This window comes from Protopterus annectens, chromosome 15.part0 (assembly GCF_019279795.1).
Source record: "Protopterus annectens isolate FY-2018-M chromosome 15.part0, PAN1.0, whole genome shotgun sequence".
NCBI lineage: Eukaryota > Metazoa > Chordata > Ceratodontiformes > Protopteridae > Protopterus > Protopterus annectens.
This window is the reverse complement of record NC_056749.1, coordinates 529,593,891-529,620,944: the sequence shown is the minus strand read 5'-3', so window position 1 is coordinate 529,620,944 and position 27,054 is coordinate 529,593,891. Positions and strand designations below refer to the sequence as shown.

The 27,054-nt window shown below is 44.7% G+C and overlaps 1 protein-coding gene across 1 annotated transcript in view; it reads right to left on the bottom strand.

The window, feature by feature from the left end:
• The window catches only part of CUL4B (cullin 4B), a 3,236,793-nt gene that overhangs the window by 1,612,022 nt on the left and 1,597,717 nt on the right, over positions 1 to 27,054 (bottom strand). The window contains exon 11 of the mRNA XM_044057336.1: positions 26,849 to 27,041. Within this exon, the coding sequence (XP_043913271.1) occupies positions 26,849 to 27,041 (193 nt within the window). The remainder of the gene's footprint in view (positions 1 to 26,848; positions 27,042 to 27,054) is intronic.

The following is a 27,054-nucleotide window of genomic DNA, read 5'->3' as shown; positions in this document are numbered from 1 at the left end:
AAGGAAAGTCCTTTGTGCAACATCTCAGTTAAATATTGTAGAATCTGAGGAATGTTTGGCTCCAAGGGATTTAGGCCTTTAGCCTGGTTCCAGGCGCAAAATCTTTTCCATTTGTCTGAATAGGTTTTCCTGATGCTGGGCCTCCTGGCCTCCAGAATGACATCCAGAACAGCTTTGGATAAAGGTGTTGGCTGGTTGTTTAGGTAATTTGCCATGCAGCCAGGTTTAAAGTCTTGAGCTGGCTGTGTAGAATCAGATTGTCTCGCTGGGTGAGCAGGTGAGGAATTTGTGGCAAAATCCATGGTGGGCCCTGGGCCATGTTCTTTAAAATTGGATACCAATGTTGGCGTGGCCAGTCTGGTGCAACGATAATCATTTGTGGCCTCTCTAACCTGACTTTCAGCAGTACCTTTGCTAGAAGAGGCAGTGGAGGGGAAGGCATACACTGTTAATGTTTTCCAACTGAATGAGAGGGCATCCACTTTCCAAGCTAGTGGATGGAAGGTCCTTGTGCAAAATATTTGAAGTTGGTAGTTGTGGGGGCTTGCAAACAGATCTATGTCTGGGCGTCCCCATTTTTAAGCTATCATTGCAAATACTTGTGAATCTAGTTTCCATTCGTGTGGATTCATGATGTTTCTGCTTAGGTCGTCTGCCAATGTGTTTTTCTTTCCTGGCAGGAATTGTGCTTGTAATTGAACCTGGTAAGACAGTGCAGTGTTCCACAAGGTCATTGCTTGCCTGCATAGAGGGTAGGAATGTGTGCCCCCTTGCTTGTTTATGTACCACATAACTGTGGTGGTGTCTGTCCTCATTAGTAGTTGTCCTGGGTGTAGAAGGTCCTTGAAAGCTGTTAGGGCATTCTGCACTGCTAGCATTTCTTTTTGATTGATATGCAGGTGTCTCTGATCTGTAGTCCACTTGCCTTGAATGCACTGTCCTGCCATGTGTGCTCCCCAGGCATAGTCCGATGCATCCGTTGTCATAGTTTGCCTGGCTGTGGGTAAGGTGAAAGGCTGACCCTTGTTGAGGTGACATGCCTGTGCCCACCATAGAAACTCCTATTGAAGGCAGGGAATGAGTGGAATCATTGTTTCCAAGCTGTGGCTGTGCTGAGTCCGTACATTTTTCAGGTACCATTGTAATTTCCTCATATGCAGTTTTGCAAATGGTATTAGTAGTATGCAAGATGCCATGAATCCCAAGGCCTGCAGAATTTTTCTTGCAGGGAGTTGGGTCATTGTTGCCATTATTTTGAAATATTGAAACAGCTGTCGTTGTTTGTCTGGCGTGAGATAAGTCATCTGGGCCGTTGTATTCAAGCTGGCACCCAGGAATATTATGTTTGTGAGGGCACTAGTTTTGATTTCTTTTCGTTTACTGTGTACCCTAGGCAACTTAGAAGGTGTTTGACAAATGCCAGATGCTGTAAAAGAATGTCCTTGCTTTCTGCTTGAATAAGACAGTCGTCCAGGTATGGGTATATTTGAATTCCTCTTTGCTGCAGTATGCAATTACTGGTGCCAGGCATTTTGTGAAGACCCTGGGCACAGTAGATAAGCCAAAGGGCAGTGCAGAGAATTGATAATGCGTTGCACCTGCAATGAAGCGAAGGTATCTTCTGCAATTTTGTTTGATAGGGACATGCAGGTATGCCTCCTTGAGGTCCAAAGTGACTAGCCAAGCATTCCTGCCCAGCGTAGGAAGAAGCTGCTGTAGTGTTAGCATCTTGAATTTTGGCACTTGCAGATAGGTGTTCAGAATTGAAAGATCCAGAATGGGTCTCCATGCTTTGTCCTTTCTTGGAACTAGGAAGAGTCTTGAGTAAAATCCTTGTCCTTGCTCCTGTGTAGGTACCTGTTGAATGGCTCTCATGTTCATGAGGGCTGTAATTTGTCTTTGTGCCTCTGCCCATTGATTTGGTGGCAGGTTTGGCATTCCTTTGATCCTTGGTAAGGTATGAAAGTGGAATCTGTATCCTTGAGAGACAATGGTTAGAACCCATTTGTCTTTTGTGATGATGTGCCAGTTGTCTGCAAAAAATGCTTGTTTTCATCCCAAGGGTGTTGCCAGGAGAGATTTGCTTGGTAGTTTGTGGATAGAGTCATTGTGTCTGCCTTCGTCTAGCTTGGGGCCTGTCTTCTCCACCTTTCTGGGTAGCAGAACCCCATTGGCGAGGTTTGTAAGGGCCCTGTGACTGACCTCTGCCCCTTGGGCATCTGTATTTGCCCCTCTGTGATCTGTCTGAAGCTGGAAAGGACCAATTTTTTGTTGGACAATTTCTGCTGAAGCGAGGGCGTTGTACCTGCAAGAAATCCTCGACCGTTTGCATAGATTTAGCCTTATCCTCCATTTTCTTTAAAACCTCTTCTGCTTTGACACCAAATAATACATCTTGTTGTAAAGGTGCATCTAATAATTTTGCTTTAACATGGTCAGGGAGGGTTTGCTCTTTTAAACAAGCATGTCTACGAATGACAGAGCTAGTAACAGCTGTTCTACAGGATGCTTCCAATGAATCAAATCCGCATTGTAAAGTATGCTTGCCCACCTGTTCAGCTGCATGCAACAGATCCTGCATTTCCTTGAATTCAGGCTGTTCTGAATGTGTGTTCATTTTTTGTTTTAACTGAGACATCAGGAATTGTTGATATTTCAACATGTGAAACTGGCAATTTAATGCTCTCATAGCCAGAGTTGCAGAGGTGTATATTTTCTTTCCCCATCTATCTAGGGCTCTGGAATCTCTTTCAGAGGGCACAGGCTTTTTAGCCATAGAAGCTTTTGCTCCCTTAGGACCCTGGGATATGGTTTCTGGGTCAGCTATAGGACTTTTATAAAGGAATTTGTGTGAGTCAGGTACTCTGTAGTATCTGTCTGGTTTGGCTGGAGCAGGAGGTAGAGAGTCTGGATTTAAACTAGTAAAGTAGACATCATCCACAATATCTAAAACAGGAGGGATAGCAAGAGGTCTGTGCTAGGGTAATAAAAGGAAGTCTCGTAGCCTTTTCTTAGAATCTTGAGTAATCCTGGCCTTCCCAGTGGAAATGTTCCCTCATGGTATGTAATGTTTCCCCAAAGGAGTAGTCTTCAGGGGGAGATGCTGAGGGAATAGAGTCTTCAGCATCAGAATCCTCATATGGTGGAAAAGTGTAATCCTTTTCCTCAGAAGAATCTGAGGAGAGAGAAACTTGGTCAGAAGATGCATAATCCTCCTCTTGTCTTGGTCTTTTATCAGGAGGGGGATGGGAACCCCTGATAAGGGTAATTAAATCTTCAGCCATCTTAAGCATCTGTTTCTTAGGCATAGGGCCTTGACCTGTAGACTGATGAACAGTTTTCTTAGGCTTTAAAGGAGTTTCAAGCTTAGCATAAGATTTAATGGTGAGTGTAGTCGGTCGGAAGACACCTTCTGCAACTGAAGGTGTTTCCTCTGCACCGGTGTCTAATTCTGCTCCGGTGTCGGTAGATGGCTGCGTCGGCCTAGTAGACTCCGCTTGGGAGTCGGCAGCTGTCTGGGGTTCCAGCTCTGCGGTCGTCAGGGGCTGCGTAGGCGCCTCACTGAAAACCGGAGAACCGGCGACAGGCCCAGCTGAGGCTTCGGGGTCTGGCTTATTCCTAGGCTGCCTGTCCTTATCCTTGCGTTTTTTATGAATTGCGGTCGTCGGCTGCTCCGACGGCATGATATAATTAAATTTCCTACCAAAATAATGCCATGCAAAGTCAAAACGGCGTTTGATGATGCGTTTATTAAATTTAGTACAACACAGACAACCTGTGACGTCGTGGTCTGGGCCTAGGCAAGGAATACTATAGGAATGGAAGTCCTTATGAGGTATTTGCTTCCCACAAGAAATACAATTGTTAACTTTTTCTGACATCGGACTGAGGCAAGAAAATGTTCCCCAATGGGGTACTTAGCTTTATTGAAGACTTCGGACTGAAATTCAAATCGAAAATTTCAGGTGTCGGCCGACCGGCACTTGCGAACGGCTTCTGCTTCGTGCACCGCGCGGCAAGAAAGACTGAAGAAAATGGCGTCAGATGCATCTTATATACCCCTGGTGCACTGACATCAGGGAAGAAGCGACAGCAACCGACGCCGGACCAAGACATTGGAATTCGGGCCGACTGCGGGACCGCCTGACGGCAGGATAACCCAACTGTGATGACTGCAGCAGGGTAACACGATGAACATCTTTTGTTATGTCTAGTCAGGCTCTCTAGTGCAGGGATAATTGACCCCCAAATGTCTTCAGAGGTGGACAATCAGGCCTCTTTTCTGGAGCATTGGTAGGGTCTATCCAAGAAAGAATCTCTGGACCCCTGGTTCTGCGAAGTCTCCTCTACCATTAGGGTGGTGTCGCCCACTGAAGTTCCTCTCTCTGTCCCTGGGGGAACCTTCTCCACATGTGTCCTTGGAAAGGACCCTGGGATTTCCTGAACCACATCTTTCGACCAGCTCGCTGACTCCTTGAAAACAATCTCGGAGAGGTCGAAAAACGAACACCCACAGCAGACAAGATCTTTCCATCTTTCTCACACCTGGAAATGTGTCCTTCACTCTGGGGTCAAACAAAGAAGTGCCGCCAAAGGGGAGCACTGATGAACAAAGACTTAAAGGGCTCCACAAAATCACATAAGCGCATCCAGGCATGTCTCCTGATGGAAATGCCTGAACCTGCTGCCCTTGAGGTTCTTTCAGCTACATGCAAAATAAGCCTCATAGATGAATTCAAAACAGATTGCAGGGTAGCCAAATGAGAAGTCATGGATGACTGGCCCTCTGCATAAACAGATTTGAGAGGGTGTCTGACAGTTCCTTAATGAAATCCCTCTGTAACTTTGTAAAATGTGCCAAATAATTCAGTGACCTTAAGGGAAAGGCTGATGAAGCCTAGACATGCTGCCCATCACCCTAGACTTCCTGCTAGAGGATGAACAGTGGAATTCTCTTTGGTAAGTTCCTTTTTGGTGGCCGCCGACATAACTATGGCATCAATGGGTACCCCTTTACCACAAAACTGCTTATCTAAAGGTGGTGTTATAATCTTCTCCAGTGTCTGGGGTATGAGTTCAACTGTGTCAGGTTCCTTCCATGCCGGCCAAGAGACCAATTCTATAAGCTTGTCGGTGGGCAGAGTAACCCAGGAGGTAGACGGGCCAGTACCAAAAGCCTTCAGGAATACAGATACCTCAGATGAAGGGTTGCTGGGTGTCCAACCACTTCTCTGTTTTAAGATCTCAAGGATGTCTTCAAATGAGACATCTTCTGGAGGTGATCATGGGGACCCTTCACCTTCACTGAAGTCCATATCCTCAGTGAATGACTCTTGAGGAGAGTCCAAGTGTTTCCTCTTGCACTTCTTCCTTGGGACTTCCTCAGTGGGATGCTCTGGGGAGGTATCAGAAGAAACTGTAATACTCTACCGGGAAGCCTGTGGTTCCTGGACTGGCTGTCCCTGTGGTAAAGAGTGATAAGGCTCCAATTGCAGACACATCAAGGCAGAAGATCTGAGGGGGATGAATCAGTCTGTTTTGTCGGGCAGAAAAAACCCTCTTCACAACTTCAAAGGCTGACCATTGTGGAGAAAGAGAACACCTCGACTCTGAAAAGACAAGCTTCTGGGCCACTATCTTCCCCCACTCCAAAAGCAATTTCCCCGAGGTGGAAGCCAGGGCAAAGTTATCAAGTGCCAAGGTTCCAAGGTGCAGAGACAGCTCAGACAACTTTGTAGTTGACTCCAATTCCTTGGATCCGTCAGGGTAGCTATGGCTCCCACAGCCCTCTGGATCCCAAAGAACCAGAGCATTCAGAGTAAACTTTAGATTCAAAAATATTATTGGATCTAAACCAGTCAGAACTGGAAGGCTCGGATCCAGGGACTCAAACAGTTGAAGGAAACAGAGGAGGAACCTGAAGGGGGTGTGGTCAAAGGAGGAACCTCTGGAACCGAAGTGGTAGGAAATGGTAAGATACCAGTCTGACTCTGTGTGAAGAGGATCTTCCACACCACTCTTTCCACATCTTCCTCCATCAAACTTCTGGAAGAATGAGTGGAAATGACAGAAACAGACTTGGATCGGTGAACTCTCTAAAAAGGGTGAGGGCACCCTTGAAGGTACCAAATCCAAGGATGGTGAATATCTCATCCAAGGAAGAGATATGGCGCTCGAGGTAGTCAGATCCAATAGCTTTTTTGGTGGATATGAGATAGTTGGGTTCATCATTTTCTTCTTATTTGGATCAGAGTGTGAGAAACTTTTTGGATCTTACCAGATCCATCTTATACCTTTTCCTAGTTGGCTCAAAAACCAGGGTGGATAAAGTGGATGTTTCGGACTTCAAGACCTTACTTTTACTTCTGTGGGATTGAGCCCCAGATAAAGCCTCTCTAAAAGCAAACAGTAGTAGTCCTTTTAAAATAAGTTTACTCTCTTTCTACCAATGCCCTAAGATAAAACACATAGCAGATTGAACAGTCCTCTTGTAAGTGTAATGGACCAAGGCAGGACACACACTCAGCATCTGATGCAATTTGTGTCCACACTTGAAACATTTTTTTTAACGCAAGCAGGCCTTCTTCCAACTTTATACTGCTACTGTAAGAAGAAAAAATTTAAGGAAAGGTAGTTTTTTTTTTTTTTTTTTGTAAGAGAAAAGGCAAGGAAAATAAACTACCAGTGATGGTAATAAGACACTACATTAAGTGTAGAAAAGAAAGGAAATTACTAGCAATAGTAATCCAAGAGGTTCACACTGTAAAAAAGATAAACTGTAAAGATATATCAAAAGTAAAATTACAAACTATGGTAACAACACAGATAGAAAGTCGTAAATGGTAAGGAGCAAGAAAAAGTATGAAATATTAGAAGATAGAGAAGTTTTTAAGATAATTTTTACTTTTCTGAGAAAATTTGAGAGCTAAGTCAACCACATCCGGAAAGCAGCAAACAAGAAATGAGGTAACCTGGGGTTGGTGAGTTATGGGTAATGGAAAAGCTCAAGAGTTTTTGGTTACCACAAGCTTTAGTAATGGCAGAGTCAGATCTGAACCCATCTGTTGAGGATAAAATAAAAATTGACAACATAAGATCTTATTTTAACCTAGCTCTGTGGTGTACAGGGATCGAGCCCTGATTACGACCCATGTGACTGATGCTTGATTAATGGCCCTGGCGCTGATAAAGCCAGGTGGGGAGTATTATTGAAGGGTTGTGGCCCTTTCACCTCTCCTGGAGTGGGAAAGGGGTTACTATGCACTTACAGACACACTTGGGTAATGAGATTTCCCTGGCAGAGTCCGTGAAAACCACGGTCTTTGCTGCACGGAGAGCAGTTTGGGTTGCTTAAAAGTACAGTTACCATAAATGAAGATGTTGGGAGTGTATTCACTGTTGGAGTCATCACATTTGGGTTAACCCTGCCAGGGTAGCCCTCAGCCGGCCCGAATACCAGAGGCTTAGTATTTCTGCGTCGGTTGCTATCGCTTCAGGACTGACGTCAGGTCGTCAGTAGTATAAAGTAAGGCAGCCTATGCCATTACATCAGTTTTTCTTACCCTGTCAGAAGCCCCCAAGTGGGAGCCAGGATATGGCAGAAGAACCCTATCAGTAGAAAGTAAATACCAAAAAGTTCCTTGTAAAGAGAGAGAGAGAGAGAAGAAAGGGGGATGGAGGGTGGGAAACGTACTGTATTGACTGTGTATATTTACTATAAATGTAGACGTTCGAGTGTACTGACTGTTGCAGTCATCGCATTTGAGTGATCTGCTTGCAGTAGCCCTCAGTCGGCCTGATTATCAAAGTCTTGGGTCTTGCATCAGTTGCTGTCTAATCTTCCATTACGTCAGGTAGTCAGGGGTATAAAGCATGCAGCCGACGCCATTACATCAGTTTTTCTTGCCCCAGTTGTCAGGTGCCCCCATAATGGGAAGCAATTATATAAAGAAGTTATGTCTTACCATAACGTTCCATCTGTATTGTTGATTCTCGTTCATTCATTACGTATGGGTATCGTTTCAGATCTCGGAACTGAGCCAGCCATCTTCCAAGCTCGCGTCAGCTACAAACTCTCCAGCTAAAACTCTTACCCAGAATTCTCCTCTCCCTGTTACCTCAGATTGAGGCTACCTCTGGTCAAATGACATAACAGAACCAGATGGTGAGATCTACTAGAAGCCACAGGAGGGGGGAAGGAGGGAGGGTCGTAATGACTGAACAAGGATCAACAATACAGATGGAATGTTATGGTAAGACATAACTTCTTTATTGGATATTGTTAATCCTCGTTCATTCCTTACGTATGGGGCAAAGTCCCCAGGTACCTTTATTCCTGGGAGAATCTCATGGAAGGACATTCCTGAGCACCATAGAACCAAAAGATGCTCTTCCCCTGGTGGCCAAATCCAATTTGTAATGACTGATGAAGGTACGAGGAGCCCAAGTTGCAGCTGCACAAATGTCATGTAAAGAACCTCTGGCATGGAAGGCAGCAGAAGTTGCCACCGACCGTGTAGAATAAGTCTTTATGGTAGTAGGTAATGGAATATTATGTTGTCTACAAATAAAAGTCACACAGTCTTTCAACCATTTAGCCTTTATATTTTCATCACTCTTTTTCTTATGGGATCTTGGAGGGGATGAAGCCTCCAACCCAGAAATAGCCTCTGAAAAAGGAGATTTAAGTAGCGCCTTCAATATCAATTTATTTTTTCTCTCAATCAACGCCCTGTTAGAGAAATTCTTACAAATCCCACAGGGCGGGTCAACTGTTAAATGAGGCACACCCAAGCAATAGACACACAGGGAATGTGCATCTGAGGTAGGTAATTTATGGCCACAGTCTGAACATCTTTTAAATCCTGGACTACCTTTTTTATCTGCTATGTTAGGAAGAAAAAAGGAAAAAACAAAAAAAAATACCAACAATGGTACAAGAATTACCAGAAGGTAAGAAGGAAAGGGGGTTTACCAATGATGGTAAAAAAGAAATTACCTCTCAGTAAAGAGGAGGAAAGGAATTGAAAGGATTCAAGAAAGGATAGTCGCTAAATGCGATACATTAAGAGAAAACTATGTAATAACTTTTCTGAGAGAAAAGGTTGTTTTAGAATTTAGTATGACGAAAAAAATTGTACTTCCCTCAAGAGAAATAGCTTGACATGACCGAATGGCGATGCAGCAAAGGAAATCTGAGGTAAGAGGGAGAAGAGAATTCTGGGTAAGAGTTTTAGCTTGAGAGTTTTTAGCTGACGCGAGCTTGGAAGATGGCTGGCTTGGTTCCGAGGTCGAAACCGATACCCATACGTAAGGAATGAACGAGGATTAACAATATTTGATACATGGTTATACCCCCAACAAAAAAGCAAATACACCAAAAAGCTCTAAGTATAGTAAACAAGAATAGAGGTATAGGCAATAGAAGTCAGGGGGCTCGAGGGAGGGTAACCAGGACTGCAACAGTGAAGACACTCGAGCATCTACATTATGGTAAGTGTACACAACTGAAATATGTTCTTCGTGTTTCACTGTTGTAGTCATCACATTTGGGTAGATTCCCAAAGCCAAGGATGGGAGGAGGTAATTAGATAGCATTAGGGCCAAGTATAAGGCCCTGCAAGACTGCAGTGGCAAAGCCAGCTCTGGATTTAGAAAAAATTGCCAAGTGTTAATGCTTGGTGAAGGTATGTACAAAACTCCAGGAAGCAGCTTCTAGGATGCCCCTGGTAGGAACGCCTCTGAGAAAGGCTGTGGATGTAGATGCAGCCCTGGTTGAATGGGGTCTGATGCCCTGTGGTATAGGTTTTCCATGGTGCTTATAGCAGAAATGAATGCAGTGGCCTATCTATTTTGAAATAGTTTGCTTTGAAATAGCTTTCCCCTCTGTCCATGCAGCAAAAGCCACCAGCAGTTCAAATTTCCTTTGAGATTTAGTCCTGTGCAGTATCCGCTCCCCTTTGTTCTGAGGGTTAGGAAAGAAGGTAGGCAAATGAATGGACTGATTAAGAGCCACACTGGATACCACCTTGGGCATGAAGGAGGGATTGGTTCTGAGGGACACCCTGTCCGCATGAAAGATGATGAAAGGCTCCACTGCCATAAGGGCCTGTAATTCAGATACCCTTCTTGCAGAAGTGACTGCTAAAAGGAAAGCAGTTTTCCAGGAAAGGAATTTTAAATCTGCAGTAGCAGCTGGCTTGAAAGGAGGAAGAGTTAGTTTCTCCAAGACAAAGTTAAGGTTCCAGGCTGGAGTTGGAGCTCTACTAGGTGGCCTTAAATTTTTGGCCCCTCTGAGGAACTGCTTGAGCAGTGGGTGAGGGAAGAGGGGAGGCTCTGTGCTGTAATGACCTGAAATGGCTGAGGCATGAATTTTGATGGAGGAAAAGGACAAGCCCTTATGAAGCATCTCAGTCAAGTATTGTAGAACCTGAGGTAAATTGGCCACTGCTGCGCTCATTCCTTGAGATTGATTCCAGGCACAAAATCTTTTCCATTTTGCAGCATAAGATATTCTAGTACTAGGCCTCCTTGCCTCTAAAATGACATCAATCACTGATTTACTGAGGAATGGTAAGGGAGAGATTAGGTAATTAGCCAGGCTGCTAGGTTCAGGGTTTGCAGCTGAGGGTGCAGAATCTGGTTCTCCTGCTGAGACAACAGGGAAGGAGTATGAGGCAGGTGCCATGGGGCCAAGTGTGACACACTGCGCAAGAGGGGGTACCAGTTTTGGCATGGCCAGTCTTGTGCAATTAAAATCGTCCTTGGCTTGTCCTGTTTGATCTTTAGTAGTACCTTGGAGAGCAGAGGAGGAAAGGCAAGTTTTTTCCAGCTGAAGGATAGAGCATCCACTTTCCAAGCTAGCTTGTGAGGAATCCTTGTGCAACATTTGTCCAACTGATGGTTCTGGGGGGGAGGCAAACAGGTCTATATCTGGGCTCCCCCACTTGCTTGACAACATGTTGAAAATCCTTGGTTCCAGTTTACATGTAGGTCCATGAGGTTTCTGCTTAGTCCGTCTGACAGTGTATTTAGTTTTTCTGGCAGGAAATGAGCTTGTAGATTCACTTGGTAGCTCAAAACTTTGTTCCACAATGCTATGGCTAGTCTCCAGAGGGGGTAAGAATGTGTACCCGCCTGCTTGTTTATGTACCACATGACAATGGTGTTGTCCGTCTTTACCATTAGTTGTCCTGGAAGAATGTGGTCCTTGAAGGCTGTCAGGGCATTCTGTACAGCTAACATTTCCTTTTGATTTATACGCAGGTGCATTTGACTTAAGTTCCATTTGCCCTGAATGCACTTCCCTGCCAGGTGAGCCCCCATGCATAGTCTGATGAGTCTGTTGTTAGGGTTTGGGCGGCACGGGGTAGTGTGAATGGTAGTCCCTTGTTTTGGTGGCAGGCCTCTGCCCACCAAAGGAACTCTAGGTGTAGGCAAGGTATGATAGGAATCATTGCTTCTAGATCCTGTGAATGTTGACACCATAGGCTTTTGAGATACCATTGTAGTTTCTTCATATGCAGCCTTGCATATGGAATTAGAAGAATGCAGGAGGCCATGAACCCCAAGGCTTGCAGTATTTGCCTTGCAGATAGCTGGGTTTTTGTGGCCACTTGTTTGAAGTAGGTCGTCAAATAAATCTGTTTCTCTGGTGTGAGGAAAGCCATCTGGGAAGTTGTATTCAAGCTTGCTTCCACAGGGTACCAGGTGTGATTTCTTTTCGTTTATGGTGTACCCCAGACAAATCAGCACCCTTTGAACAAAGGCCAGATGATTCAAAAGTATGTCCTGGCTTTCTGCCTGAATTAGACAACTGTCCAGGTATGGGTATATTTGAATATTTCTTTGCCTGCAAAATGCAATGACTGGAGCTAGGCACTTTGTGAATACCCTTGGCGCAGTCGATAAGCCAAAGGGCAGTGCAGAGAACTGATGGTGCATGTAGCCTGCTTTGAAGTGTGGGCATCTTCTGCAAGACTCACCGATAGGGATGTGCAAGTATACTTCTTTTAAGTCTAGTGTTGCCAACCATGCATCTTAGCCTAGCATAGGAAGCAGCTGGTGAAGAGTCAGCATTTTGAATTTTGGAAGCACCAGAAAGGTGTTTAGAGTAGAAAGGTCCAAGATAGGATGCCATGTATTGCCTTTTCTGGGTACCAGGAAAAGTCTTGAATAAAAACCTTGTCCCTTTTCCTCTTCTGGTACTAAATGAATATCCCCCATGCTTAAGAGAGAGAGAAAGTACAGCTGTGTACACTTACCATAAATGTAGATGTTCGAGTGTATTCACTGTTGCAGTCATTACATTTGGGTAATCTGCTGGCAGGTTGCCCTCAGTCGGCCTGATTAACAAAGTCTTGCGTCCTGCGTCGGTTGCTGTCCCTTCTTCCATGATGTCAGGTCATCAGGGGTATAAAACATGCAGCCGACGCCATTACATCAGTTTTTCTTGCCCCAGATGTCAGGAGCCGCCCAAATGGGGAGCAAAATATATGTATATGTACATAATTTAAAACACAAAAAATATACCTCCAAACAAAAGCAAATACACCAGTCCTGGGACCGCTCTTGTTTGGCATCTACTTCTCTGAAGTACAGGCCCACACTAAGGGACTCTGGATAACAAAGTTCGCAGATGATTGCAAACTGGGAGCCATTATTGAATCCTCAAATGATGTGGATACTCTACAAAAGGGCCTTACAGAAACAGATGCTTGGTGCCAGAGCCATTGGCTCAAGCTCAATGCCAAGAAATGTATAGTTATCCCCTTTGGGAAAAAACATGTATCCGTGAATTACCATATAGGTGGCAGTACACTAAACACCAAAAGTGTGATAAGAGACTTAGGGACACAGGTAGACAGTTGTCTCACCTTCGATAACCACATCGCCACAACAGTCAGGAAATCCTTCGATGTGGCACACCTCATCACTAAGGGCTTTTCATCCAGAAAAAAGGAGGTCATTGTCCCACTGTACTCATCCCTCATTAGACCCATTATAGAATACAATGCCCCGTTTGGTATGTACCTCTCAAGACATATGCAGCAACCGGAAAGACCGCAGAAATACCTCTTTAAAAGAATCACAGGCCTAAAGCAGATGCCATATGCTGACCGCCTTAAAAAACTCCAGCTATACTCTGTGGCATATCGTCTACTCAGAGGCGATCTCTGCTTAACATACAAGGCCATGTCAAACCCAGAGCTGTTGGACATGCTACACATAAAGAAATCCCAATCCCTCAGAGCCACACGCTCCAGGGATCTAAACCTTGTCATCACAACAAACAAAACATGCTGGAGGGATAGGTTCCTGACCCAGAGACTCCCAAGACTCTGGAATAGATTGCCCATACATGTCAAGCAGAGTGCCTCTTTGGCCCTCTTCAACAGGAACCTTGACGATTGGATGGGAGAAAGGAAACTCACCCTGGGGATCACGTCAGTCGCCCTGCTAGACAGGGGTCCAGGGAAGTAAATAGTGTGGTAAGAAATAGCCAGGGAATTGTTATGGCTAGGCTTGTATAGGCCCTAGGGCTGATAACCTAGTACCAACCTAGGAACCAAAAAGGTTTTTAAGCATAGTAAAAGAAAGGAGAGGTATAGTAAGAGAAAAACAGGGGGCTGGAGGGAGGGTAACCAGGACTGCAACAGTGAATACACTCGAACACCTACATTTATGGTAAGTGTACACAACTGTACTATGTTCTTCGTGTTTCACTGTTGCAGTCATTACATTTGGGTAGAATCCCAAAGCTATGTTTGGGAGGATAGATTTATACAGCATTAGGCACAGCTATAAGGCCCTGCAGGACAGCAGTGGCAAAGCCTGCTCTGGATTTAGAGAAGAGAGGTAAATGGTAATGTTTGGTGAACGTATGAACCGAGCTCCAGGTAGCAGCTTCTAGAATGTCTCTGGGAGGAACCCCTCTGAGAAAGGCTGCAGAAGTAGATGCAGCCCTGGTGGAATGAGATCTGATCCCCTTGGGGATAGGTTTACCATGGTGCATATAGCAGAAACAAATACAATGGCTTATCCATTTGGAAATAGTCCGTTTTGAAATAGCCTTTCCCTCTGCCCCTGCAGCAAATGCCACCAATAGTTGTTCAGATTTTCTTAGAGATTTTGTCCTGTTTAAGTAGAATCTAAGTTGTCTGTGTACATCCAATGAATGCAGAATCCGCTCACCCATGTTCTGTGGATTGGGAAAGAAAGTTGGCAGATGAATGGTCTGATTAAGAGCCACACTGGATACCACCTTAGGCATGAAAGATGGATTGGTCCTGACAGCCACCCTGTCCGGATGTAAGATAATGAAAGGCTCCACTGCCATAAGAGCATATAATTCTGAAATACTTCTAGCTGAAGTGACTGCTAAAAGGAAGGCTGTTTTCCAGGAGAGAAATTTTAGGTCTGCAGTAGCAGCTGGCTCAAAAGTAGGGAGAGTGAGTTTTTCAAAAACAAAACTGAGGTCCCATGCAGGAATAGGTGCTTTCCTGGGAGGTCTTAAATTTTTGGCCCCTCTGAGATACTGCTTTAGCAGAGGATGAGAGAAGAGGGAAGGTTCTGTGTTGTAATGAGCTGAAATGCCAGGGGCATGGAGTTTCATGGAAGAAAAAGATAGGCCCTTGTGAAGCATCTCAGTTAAGTTTTGCAGAATATGAGGAACATTGGGCATTTCAGTGCTTATTCCTTCTGATTGGATCCAGGCACAGAATCTTTTTCATTTGTCAGCATAAGATTTTCTAGTAGTAGGCCTTCCAGCCTCCAAAATGACATCCATCACAGGTTTGCTGAGGGATGCCAAGGGTGAAATTAGTTGAATAGCCACGCTGCAAAATTCAAAGTTTGGAGCTGAGTGTGCAGAATTTGGTAGTTCTGTTGAGACAGTAGCAAAGGTGTCTGTGGCAGGTGCCACGGAGGAAGGTGTGACACATTGCGCAGGAGTGGGTACCAGTTTTGGCGAGGCCAGTCTGGAGCAATCAGAATCATTTTTAGTTTGTCCAGTTTGACTTTTAGTAGAACTTTGGAGATCAGAGGCAGAGGGGGAAAAGCATAGACTGAAAGGTTTTTCCAGCTGAATGATAGAGCATCCACTTTCTAGGCTTTTTTGTGATGAATTCTTGTGCAGAATTTGTCCAACTGATAGTTCTGGGGTGAGGCAAAAAGATCTATGTCCGGGATCCCCCATTTGTGTATCAACATGTTGAGAACTTGTGGTTCCAGTTTCCATTTGCGTGGGTCCATAAGACTTTTGCTTAGTTCGTCTGCCAGAGTATTTAGCTTTCCTGGCAGGAAGTGAGCTTGTAGTTGTATTTGATAGGTCAAGGCCGTGTTCCACAATGCCATAGCTAGACTGCAAAGGGGGTAGGAGTGTGTACCCTCCTGCTTGTTTATGTACCACATAACTGTGATGTTGTCTATCTTTATCAGTAGTTGTCCTGGATGAAGGTAGTCCTTGAAGGCTGTCAGTGCATTCTGTACAGCTAGCATCTCTTTCTCATTGATATGTAGGTGCATTTGATTTGGGCTCCATTTGCCCTGAATGCACTTCCCTGCCAGATGAGCGCCCCAAGCATAATCTGATGCATCTGTTGTTAGGGTTTGGGCAGCAGAGGGTAGAGTGAATGGCAGTCCCTTGTTTTGGTGGCAGGCCTCTGCCCACCATAGGAACTCTAGTTGCAGGCAAGGTATAATAGGAATCATTGTTTCCAGGCTGTGACAATGTTGACCCGATACACTTTTTAAGTACCACTGAAGTTTCCTCATATGCAGTCTTGCATATGGAATTAGAAGAATGCAGGAGGCCATGAACCCCAAGGCTTGCAGAATTTGTCTTGCAGATAGCCGGATTTTTGTGGCCACCTGTTTGAAGTAAGTCACCAATTGAATTTGCTTTTCTGGCGTAAGGTAAGTCATCTGGGCAGTTGTATTCAAGCTTGCACCCAGGAATGTAATTTTATGAGAGGGTACCATTTGTGATTTCTTTTCATTTATGGTGTACCCTAGACAAGTTATAACCCTTTTTACAAATGCCAGAGAATGTCCTTGTTTTCTGCCTGAATTAGACAATCGTCCAGGTATGGATATATCTGAATATTTCTTTGCCTGCAAAATGCAATTACTGGTGCCAGGCACTTTGTGAAGACCCTGAGCGCAGTAGATAAGCCAAAGGGCAGTGCAGAGAACTGGTAATGCAAGTAGCCTGCTTTGAAGCGGAGGTATCTTCTGCAAGATTCCCTGATTGGGATATACATGTAAGCCTCTTTTAAGTCTAGAGTTACCAACCAGGCATCTTTGCCTAGCATAGGTAGTAAATGTTGAAGAGTCAGCATCTTAAATTTTGGAATGTCCAGAAATGTGTTTAGAGTGGATAAGTCCAGAACTGGACACCATGATTTGTCTTTTTTGGTTACCAGGAAAATTCTTGAATAGAAACCTTGTCCCTTTTCCTCTTCTGGTAGTGGTTGAACAGCCCCCATGTTCATGAGGGACAGAACTTGTTTCTAGGCCTCTGCCCACTGATTTGGTGGCAGATCTGGCCATCCGTTTGGGATTGGCAACGTGTGGAAATGAAATCTGTATCCCTGGGATACTATATTTAAAACCCATTTGTCCTGGGTAATAAGTTGCCAGTTTCGTGCATGAAGTGCCAGTTTTCCCCCCAAAGGGGCGGCTAAAAGGTAAATGCTTGGTGATTGTACAGGGAAGTCATTGAGACTGTTTACCATAGGGAGGTGCCTTGCTGCTTCCAGATTTGGAGGTGGAGGCACTCCATTGTTTTGTTCTAAAAGTTCCTTGTGACTGAAACCTGGAGCCTTTGGACTGCTTAGATTTGACTTGAGTGGCTCTTGAGGGGACTGAAAAGGACCAGTATTTAGTACACCAGTGCCTACTAAATCTTGGAGGTTGCACTTGTAAGAAATCTTTCACAGTTTGCATAGATTTAGCTTTATCTTCCATCTTTTTTAACACTTCTTCAGCCATATTACAAAAGAGACGGTCCTGTTGTAAAGGAGCATCCAACAATTTTGCTTTAATATGGTCAGGCAGAGTTTGCTTTTTGAGCCAAGCATGCCTTCTTAGCACAGATCCAGTTACAGCAGCCCTGCAAGAGGCCTCCAAGAAATCAAAACCACATTGCAAAGTATGCTTTCCAACTTGTTCAGCTGAATGTAATAAATCCTGCAAATCTTTATTTTCCACATAGTCAGAGATTAACATCATTTTCTGTTTAAGTAGTCTCATGATATACTGCTGATATTTAAGCATATGAAATTGACAGTTTAAAGCCCTGATTGCCAAGGTTGCAGAAGTGTAAACCTTCTTACCCCATCTATCCAGCGCCCTGGAATCTCTATCAGAAGGGGTAGGATTTTTAGCAGTAGAGGCCTTAATGCCCTTGGGACCCTGAGAAATGGTTTCAGGGTCAGCAATAGGATTTTTGAAAAGGAATTTGTGGGATCAGGAACCCTGTAGTATCTGTCTGGCTTACAAGGAGCCGGAGGCAGAGAATCAGGACTCATACCAGATTCTGAAAAAACATCATCGACAATGTCTAGAACAGGAGGTATGGCCAAAGGCCTATGCTGAGGAAGAAGTAGAAAATCCCCAAGTCTGTTTTTAGATTCAGAGAAATCCTGACTTTCCCAATGGAAATGTTCCCTTAAGGTATGTAAAGTTTCCCCAAAAGAAAAATCCTCAGGGGGAGATGCAGAAGGAATGGAATCTTCTACATCAGAGTCCTCATAAGCAGGAATAGAAAAATCCTGTTCATTAAAAGAGTCAGAATAAATAGAATCCTATTCAGAAAATTCATAGTCAATGTCTTGCCTAGGCCTCTTAGAAGGAGGGGGTTGGCTACCCCTGATCAGAGTAATTAAATCTTCAGCCATTTTGATCATTTGTTTTTTAGGCATAGGGGCCTGCACATGTGGCCCAGGCGTCTGTTTTTAGACATAGATTTAGATTTTGGCCTTAGTTTTGAAGATGGCGTCAGTCTAATATACAAATCTGTAGGCCTGAAAACACCCTGAGAAGCCGGTGCCTGTACAGTGGCTCTGGACCCATCCAAGGTAGAGACATCCGCAGGTTCCACAGTTGAAGCATCTCGCGGCATACCGGACTCCGAATGGGTCTCAGTAGAGGCCTGCGAATCAGAAGTAGCGGGTATCAGGGGCTGCGAAAGCACCTCACTGAGTACCGGTGAACTGGTGAATGGCTTAGGAGAAGCGTCGTCGGCAGCTTTGGACCTAGGTGGCCTGTTTCTGTCTTAATCGTTACGTTTTTTTTTTTTTTTTTTTCAGAATCCCGGTAGTCGGATAGCTAACCAACGACATTTCTGGATAATTAAACTGAGAACCGAAATGTTTAGAGGCGAAAATATACAGATGATGGATGGTGCACTGATTAAATAAAGCACAAAACCGACAGCAAGGTACGTCGTGGTCAGGGCCCAGGCAAGGAATACAATACGAATGAAAATCTTTGTGAGGTATTTGCTTTCCACAAGTAATGCAATTATTAACTTTTACTGACATCGGTAAGGAGCAAGAAAATGTTTCCCCAACAGGGTACTTAGCTTTAGTTGAAGATTTCGGTTCTGAAACTCGAAAACGAAAATTTCAGGAGTCAGTCGACCGGCACTTGCAAACTGCTTCTGCTTCGGGCACCGCACAGCACGAAAGACTGGGGTAATGGCATCGGCTGCATGTTTCATACCCCTGATGACCTGATGTCATGGAAGAAGGGACAGCATCCGACGCAGGACCCAAGACTTTGTTAATCAGGCCGACTGAGGGCTACTGCAAGCAGATAGCCCAAATGTAATGACTGCAACAGTGAAACATGAAGAGCATCAGAAATTTCAGAATCCTGATCAGAAGAATCAGAAGAAAAATCAGTCCTAGGTATCTTAGAGGGAGAAGGTGGCTTCCCCTGATTAGAGTAATAAGGTCTTCAACCATTCTTATCATTTGTTTTTTAGGCATATGGGCCTGGACACGCAGTCTGGGAGTCGGTTTTCTAGGCATGGATCGAGTTTTAGGCCTTGAAGAAGAAGATGGCATTGGTTTAATATGCAAGTCAGTAAGCCTGAATACACCCTCAGAAGCCGGTGCCTGCACAACGGCTCCGGACCCATCCAAGGTAGAGACATCCGCAGGTTCCACAGTCGAAGAAGCATCTCGAGGCATACCGGACTCTGAATGGGTCTCAGTAGAGGCCTGCGAATCTGAAGTAGTGGGTATCAGGGGCTGCGAAAGTGCCTCACTGAGTACCAGCGAACCGGAAGTGGAAGTGTCGTTGGCAGCTTTGGACCTATGCGGTCTGTCTCTGTCTTTACCTTTCCGTTTTTTCGGAATGCCGGTAGTCGGGTGGTGTACCGAAGCCGTTTCGGGACAACTGAACCGAGTACCAAAATATTTAGATGCATAAATGAACAGACGCCGAATAGTATGAGGTTTGCATAAGGCACAAAACCAGCAGCGAGGTACGTCGTGGTCTGGGCCTAAGCAAGGAATGCAGTACGAATGAAAATCTTTATGAGGTATTTGCTTTCCACAAAAAATACAATTGTTAACTTTTACTGACATCGGATTAGAGCAAGAAAAACCATCCCCAATGGGGTACTTAGCATAGTTGAAGACATAAGATCTGAAACTTGAAAACGAAAACTTAAGGAGTCGGCTGACCGGCACTTGCGAACTGCTTCTGCTTCGGGCACCGCACGGCAAGAAAGACTGATGTAATGGCGTCAGCTGCATGCTTTATACCCCTGACTACCTGACATCATGGAAGATGAGACAGCAACCGATGCAGGACCCAAGACTTTGATAATCAGGCCGACTGAAGGCTACTGCAAGCAGATAACCCAAATGTGATGACTGCAAAAATGAAACACAAAGAACATCCTGGACTGCAACAGTGAATACACTTGAACATCTACATTTATGGTAAGTGTACACAACTGTACTGTGTTCTTCGTGTTTCACTGTTGCAGTCATCACATTTGGGTTGATTCCCAAAGCTGAGGAAATGGGCCGAGGCAGTCAAGATAACTAGGGGTTGGCTAGGATGCCCTGCAAGACTGCAGTGGCAAACCCTGCCCTGGATTTGGAGAAGAGAAGCAGGTGGTAATACTTGGCAAAAGTGTGAAAAGATGTCCATGTGGCAGCCTCCAGATGTCCCTGGTGGGGACTTCTCTAAGGAAAGCTGCAGAGGTGGAGGCTGCTCTGTTAGAGTGAGTCCTGACCCCCTTAGGGGGAGGTTTCCCATGCTGCTTGTAAAAGAAATGGATGCAGTGTGCTACCCATTTGGAAATGGTTTGTTTGGATATGGCTTTGCACTCTGCCCCTGCAGCAAAGCTGATTAGCAATTGATCGGTCTTTCTGAATGATTTAGTCCTGTCTAGATAGAATCTGAGCTGTCTGTGCACATCTAGGGAGCGCAGGATCCTTTCCCCCTTGTTTTGTGGGTTAGGAAAAAAGGTGGGCAAATGAATGGATTGGTTGAGAGCCACATTGAACACCACTTTTGACATGAAGGCTGGGTTAGTCCTGAGGGACACCCTGTCAGCATGGAAGATGATGAAGGGCTCTACAGCCATGAGTGCATGCAGCTCAGATACTCTTCTGGCTGAAGTGATGGCCAGAAGCAAGGCTGTCTTCCAAGAGAGAAACTTTAACTCTGCTGAAGATGCTGGTTCAAAGGGGGACAGGGTGAGCTTTTCAAACACAAAGCTTAGGTAACAAGCTGGGGTAGGTGCTCTTCTGGGTGGTCTCAAGTTGTTAGCCCCTCTTAGGAACTGTTTGATGACAGGGTGTGAGAAAAGTGGGCGCTCGGTGTTGAAATAAGCAGATATAGCAGAGGCATGAATTTTAATAGAGGAAAAGGAGAGACCACTGTGTAGCAGGTCAGCTAAGTAATCCAGGATGAAAGGTAGGGAGGGCTGTGCCGTATTGGCTCCTTTAGCCTGAATCCAGGTGCAGAACATTTTCCATTTGTCAGAATAAGACTTTCTAGTGCTAGGGTGTCTAGCCTCACATATAACATCTAGAACCTGCTTACTGAGATTGGCAGCTTGATTAGTCTTCAGGGAATAAACCAGGCTGCCAAATTGAGGGTCTGCAATTGGGGATGCATGAATTCCCCTTCCCTCAGGAGGGCTGGGGTCTGAGGGAGATGCCATGGTGGCAGTGGGGACAAGCTGCACAGCAGTGGGTACAAGTGCTGGTTTGGTCAGTCTGGAGCAATCAGAATTATCCTCTGTTTTTCCTCCCTTATTTTGAGCAGTACCCTGGTAATGAGAGGTAGTGGGGGAAATGCACAGACTGAGAGGTTAACCCAGGGGAAGGATAGGGCATCCACTTTCCAGGCCCTGCAGTGAGGCTCCCTGGTGCAGAACTTGCTGAGCTGATGGTTGGTGTGGGAAGCAGAAAGGTCAACCTTCGGGGTGCCCCCTTTCTGAGTAATCAGGGTGAAGATTCTTTGGTCTAGCTACCACTCGTGTGGGTCCAGAAGATTTCTGCTTAAGTTGTCTGCCAGAGAGTTTAGAGAGCTTGGCAGGAATTGTGCTAAAAGGTGCAGTTGCATGGCTGAGGCTGTGCGCCAAAGGGTCATGGCGAGCCTGCATAAAGGGTAGGAGTGAGTCCCTCCCTGCTTGTTGATATACCACATCACAGTGGTGTTGTCTGTTTTGATCAGGAGAACCCCTGTGGAGAGAAGGAGCCTGAAAGCTGTCAACACGTGCTGGAGAGCTAACAACTCTTTTTGGCTGATGTGCAGATGTATTTGCTGTGAGCTCCATTGGGCCTGTATGCACCTGCCATCCAGGTGTGCACCCCAGGCACAGTCGGATGCATCTGTGGTGAGGGTCTGGGCGGCGTGGGGTGGTGAGAAAGGTAGTCCCTTGCTGTGGTAGCATGCTGCTGCCCACCAAAGAAAATCTTTCCTTAGGCAAGGTATCATTGTTATAAGAGTTTCCAGGTCTTGAGTGTGTTGACACCAAAGGCTTTTTAGGTACCATTGAAGTTTCCTCATATGCAGTTTGGCATATGGAATGAGTAGAATGCAAGATGCCATGAACCCCAGAGATTGCAGGATTTTCCTTGCGGATAACTGAAGTCTGGTGACTAGATGAGTGAAATAGGCTCTCAGGTAAGTTTGCTTTTCTGGTGTAAGCAATGCCATCTGGGATGCTGTGTCCAGGCTTGCTCCCAGGAATATAATCATTTGGTTGGGTACTAGAGTTTGGATTTCTTTTCGTTGACAGTGTACCCTAAGGAGGTCAGTAGAGACTTTACAAAGGCCAGCTGCTTGAGCAGCTTTACTTGTCTGTCTGCCTGGATTAGGCAGTCGTCTTAAGTATGGTAAATTTGTATTTTTTCTTTGTTTGCAAAAAGTAATGGCGGGAGCCAGACATTTTGTGAAAACTCTTGGAGCAGTAGATAGCCCAAAGGGAAGTGCAGAGAAATGAAAGCGCAGAGATCCTGCCCTGAAACGTAGAGATTTCCTGCATGATTCCCTGATTGGGATGTGGAAGTAGGTCTCTCTCAGGTCTAGGGTGACTAACCAAGCATTCTTGGATAGCATAGGTAGGAGTTGCTGGAAGGTGAGCATTTTGAATTTTGGTATCACCAGGATGGTGTTTAGAATGGATAGATCGAGGATGGGACGCCAGGTGCCCTCTTTTCTGTGTACCAGGAAGAGCCTGGAGTAGAAACCTTGGCCTATCTGTTCTGCAGGAACGTGCTCTATTGCCCTCATAGAGAGCAGGGAAAGGACTTGCTTTTTGGCTTCTGCCACTGGTTTGGAGGAAGATCTGGGAACTCTTTTGGGTTGGAAGAGTGTGTAAAGAAAATTTGTATCCCTGGGACACTGTGTTGAGGACCCAGCGGTCGTGTGTAATGGTGGCCAAGGTGCTTCCGTGGAAGGAGAGTTTTCCTCCTAGGGGCAAATGCAGGTGGGCAGAGGGAGGGGGTGGAAGTGGAGAGTCATTGTGAGTTTTTACCATGAAAGGGTGGCTTTGCACTCCCTGGTTTTGAAGTGGAGGAACTCCATTGCTTTGATCTCTGCATTCCCTGTGGCTGTTGTTTGGGGGGGGGTCTGCTTCCCTGAGGTCTGGGCTGAACTGACCTGGAGGGGGCAGGAAAAGACCAGTGCTTGGAGCGGCAATGCCTACTGAACCTGGGTGGCTGGACCTGTAGAAATTCCAACTGCTTGTATAGATTTAGTTTTCTCTTCCATCTTTTTTAAGACCTCCTCTGCCTTGGTGCCAAATAAGTTGCCTTTGTGCAAGGGTGTGTCCAATAATTTAGATTTGACATGGTTTGGCAAGAACTGTTCCTTAAGCCAAGCATGCCTTCTAAGGACAGAACCGGTGACTGCTGCCCTGCAAGAAGCTTCTAGGCTGTCAAAACCACAGTGTAAGGTGTGCTTAGTTACTTAACTTGCAGAATGCATTAACTCTTGTAACTCTACTTTCTGCACAAGCAGGAAAGGATGATATTTTTTGTTTGAGGAGTTCCATGGTATGTTGCTGAAATTTCTGCATATGGAACTGACAATTCAGTGCTCTGATAACAAGAATAACAGAGGTGTATACTTTTTTACTCCATCTGTCTAGTGCTCGGGAATCCCTATCTGAGGGAGTGGGATTCTTAGCAGAAGTTGCTTTAATTCCTTTAGGCCCTTGAGAAATAACCTCAGGGTCAGCAGTAGGTTTTTTGAAAATAAATTTGTGCGAGTCAGGCACTCTAATACCGGTCAGGTTTCCTGGGAGCAGGAGGGAGGGCATCAGGAGTCTAACTAGATTCCATGAAAACATCATCCACAACATCCAGGACAGGAGGAATGGCCAAAGGTCTGTGCTGTGAAAGAGCTAAGAATTCCCTGAGACTCTTTTTAGACTGAGGGTAGTCCTGACATTCCCACTGGAAATGCTCCCTTAAAGCATGAAGGGTTTCCCCAAAGGAAAAGTCCTCAGGTGGAGAGGCTGAAGGAATGGATTCCTCTGCATCAGAATCCTCATAAGCAGAGAGGGGTAAGCATGTCTTCATATTCAGATGCATCAGAATCATCAGACTCCTGTTCAGATAAAACTACTGGGGACAGATCTCTTTTTCCTTTGGAAGGGGTAGCTTGGCTTCCCCTGATCAGCATTATAAGGTCTTCTGCCATTTTAAGCATTTGAGACTGAAGCAAGGAAACAGGAGCCTGAGATTGGGTTATAAGTTTCTTGGGCATGGTTCGTACCCTGGGCCTTAGAAACTCTGTAGTTTTCGAAAGAACGGTAGACGCTAAAGATGTTGTCGGTTTGTGTCGAGAATCGGTAGTGCGAGGTACTTCCTCGGAAGCTGGTGCCTGCTCAGCAGCTCCCTGACCCATCTAAGGTAGAGACAACTGCAGGATCCTTAGTCGAAGAAGAGTTTTGCGGCATACCGGACTCTGAAAGGGTCTCGGTAGCGGCCTGCGAATCCAAAGAAACGGGCATCGAGGGCTGCGACGGTTTGGACCTGTGCGGTCTGTCTCTCTCTTTATTCTTTTATGTGATGACTGCAACAGTGAAACAAGAAGAATATTAGAAGGTTCCTTGAGAAAGTCAGGGACATCCTTCAGAGATATCCTACTGCACTCTTCTCTCTGGTGCCTTGCCAGGTGTGTGCAGCTAGGGCCGGGAAGAAAAATTAGGAAAAACTTTGAGGCATCCCTGATGATTGTCTACATGATGGTCCCTTCTCAACCAACCCCTGGCCCATTGAGGAGGAACAACTCTGCCAACTGGTTGGGACACTGCTGCCTATCAATGGACAGCAGGAGCAAACAGCAGGCAAACAATATAAAACAAAGTATAATAAACTACAATAAAATAACAGCAAGAGACAATAAACAAGTATGCAAAGCAAACCTTAAATGAAGGATTCCAAAATAGTCCCACGGCAGCAGCAGGAGATATAGTGGCAGCTCCCAAAGATAAAAACCTTTCCTTGTTCTTCTTACCTTAAACAAAACATGCTATTTCTCAGCTGCTTTCACAATTCAGTTTGATTTAATCCCTTAGCAGTCAGAGAAGTGAAAAATCTTTGCCAACTGGATATACGAACTTTTAAAACTCCAAGAAAAAAGGAACTTTAAAGTAAAACAAATGTAAAGAAGCACAAACTGCAATACAGTGAGAGCAACATAAAAAAAGCCAATTATGCACATTTTAAATGAAGAATGTCAAAACAATCAGCAGCAGCTGTCACAGAGCAGTAGGAGCTCCTAAAGATGATCCCTTTTCCTGCTCTGCTTACCTTAAATAAAAATGCTACTTCTCAGCTCTTTCCCTAAATTTGCTTGATTAATCCCTTTGCACTCAGAGAACTGAAAACAAATCTTTTCTAACTTGTTATAATCAAGAATGACTAGAACCCAAAGGGAAAAAACTGAAAAGTAAAACAAACTGCAACAAAATAAGAATAAGAGACAAGAAACAATGCAGGTGTGCAAATCTTAAATCGATAATTCCAAACCAGATGCACTAAAGCATTAGTCACAGCTCCCAAAGATCCAAAATAAACAGTGTCAGGTACAAGTTATGCATATAAATTCAGAGTAAGACACTTTAGTCTCTAAAGCACTGCTAATGAAACAGAAGTAAAGCCTAATTCATTCTGGTTCCCCAGTGCATCCCCCCACTCAGACATTCTTGCTGCTATGAGTTGCAGAGTTCAATTTTTTAACTAGAAGCAGCATCAAAAAGGTGCTGGTCACTTTTTGTAAGACAAACATATAATACACATGGAGGTTAACTAACATTTAAGCAGCTTGCTCCATTCAACTGCTTTAAATAAGGAAAAATGCTTACTGCCTAACAGTAGGATCTGAAAGAGAAATCCTTAACTTTTTAAGAAAACTGATTTTTTTTGCTCCCCCGCCCTACAACTGACAGTCAAGCTGTCACCAGCTCCTCTCCTTATTCACCACATCTACCAGTCACACCTCAGCCTCCACAGGGCTCCACTCGACCCACGCCCAGGGTTGGTGAAAAGATCAAGGATGCTGTTCCAGCATCATATTTCTACAGAGGAGTATGCCCTAAACCTTGGCTCCTTGCAGCAGCATTGCAAGCTCCACAAATGTGAGCTTCCACTCATATGCAACCTACCTACCCATCTACCAAGTGGTTTATTCACGTGCAGCACAGTGCTCAGTCGACTCTTAATGTTGCTACTACAATGGGCCTAGGCAGCCTCCCTTCTCCCAAAGATGGGTGAGCAGGCATCAGCAGGTCACTTCCAGCCACCTCCCCATCCAGTCTCTGCAGCACTTGTGCCGCTAGTCAAACCATGGTCATCTGGGTCACAGTATGGGTTTTATTCCTTCAAGTGGCTAGACTAGCAATACTGAAAAATTGATATAAATTTAGAAATTAAAGCAATAAATAATAGCAACTTCAACTTATACTTTAAAACACACACAATGACTACAAAACACTGAACCAATTTTACTGAAAGAAGCCTTTCATTCCACCTAGTTGCAACAGGTGAGAAAATTAATCTGCTTGCCACAAGAAATGTAATTACATGCACAGCATATAAACATATCACTTTTAACTATACAAAGATCACATTAAGCTGACAGCTCAGACAGTCATCTCTGCAGGTGAATTGCACTTAAACTAGGGATGGCTGTAGTTTAACTTCAGACTTGTACTGGGTCTTATAAAAAAGTTGGGATGTTCTCTTATACCCAGGTTTCGCAAGTTTCAAAAAAAAAAAAAAATAATAAAAAAAAAGTTAAGTGCTTGCACTACTTAATTCACTAAGGACAAAGTGGGCATCATGTTGAAGAAAAGACATACCTATAAGTTCAGCTGGCTTATTCGGTCTTTTGTTAATGAATGTTTCAAATGCCTCTTTCATTGCATTGACAAACTTCTCATTCTTCAAGAAGCAAACATCTATTATGTGGTCAACTTTGTCCTTAAAATCTAGTAGCTCCTGGACCATGGTCCTGTCCTTCTCTGGATTAATTACTATTGTACTGCCAAAGGCCTGCAAAAACAAA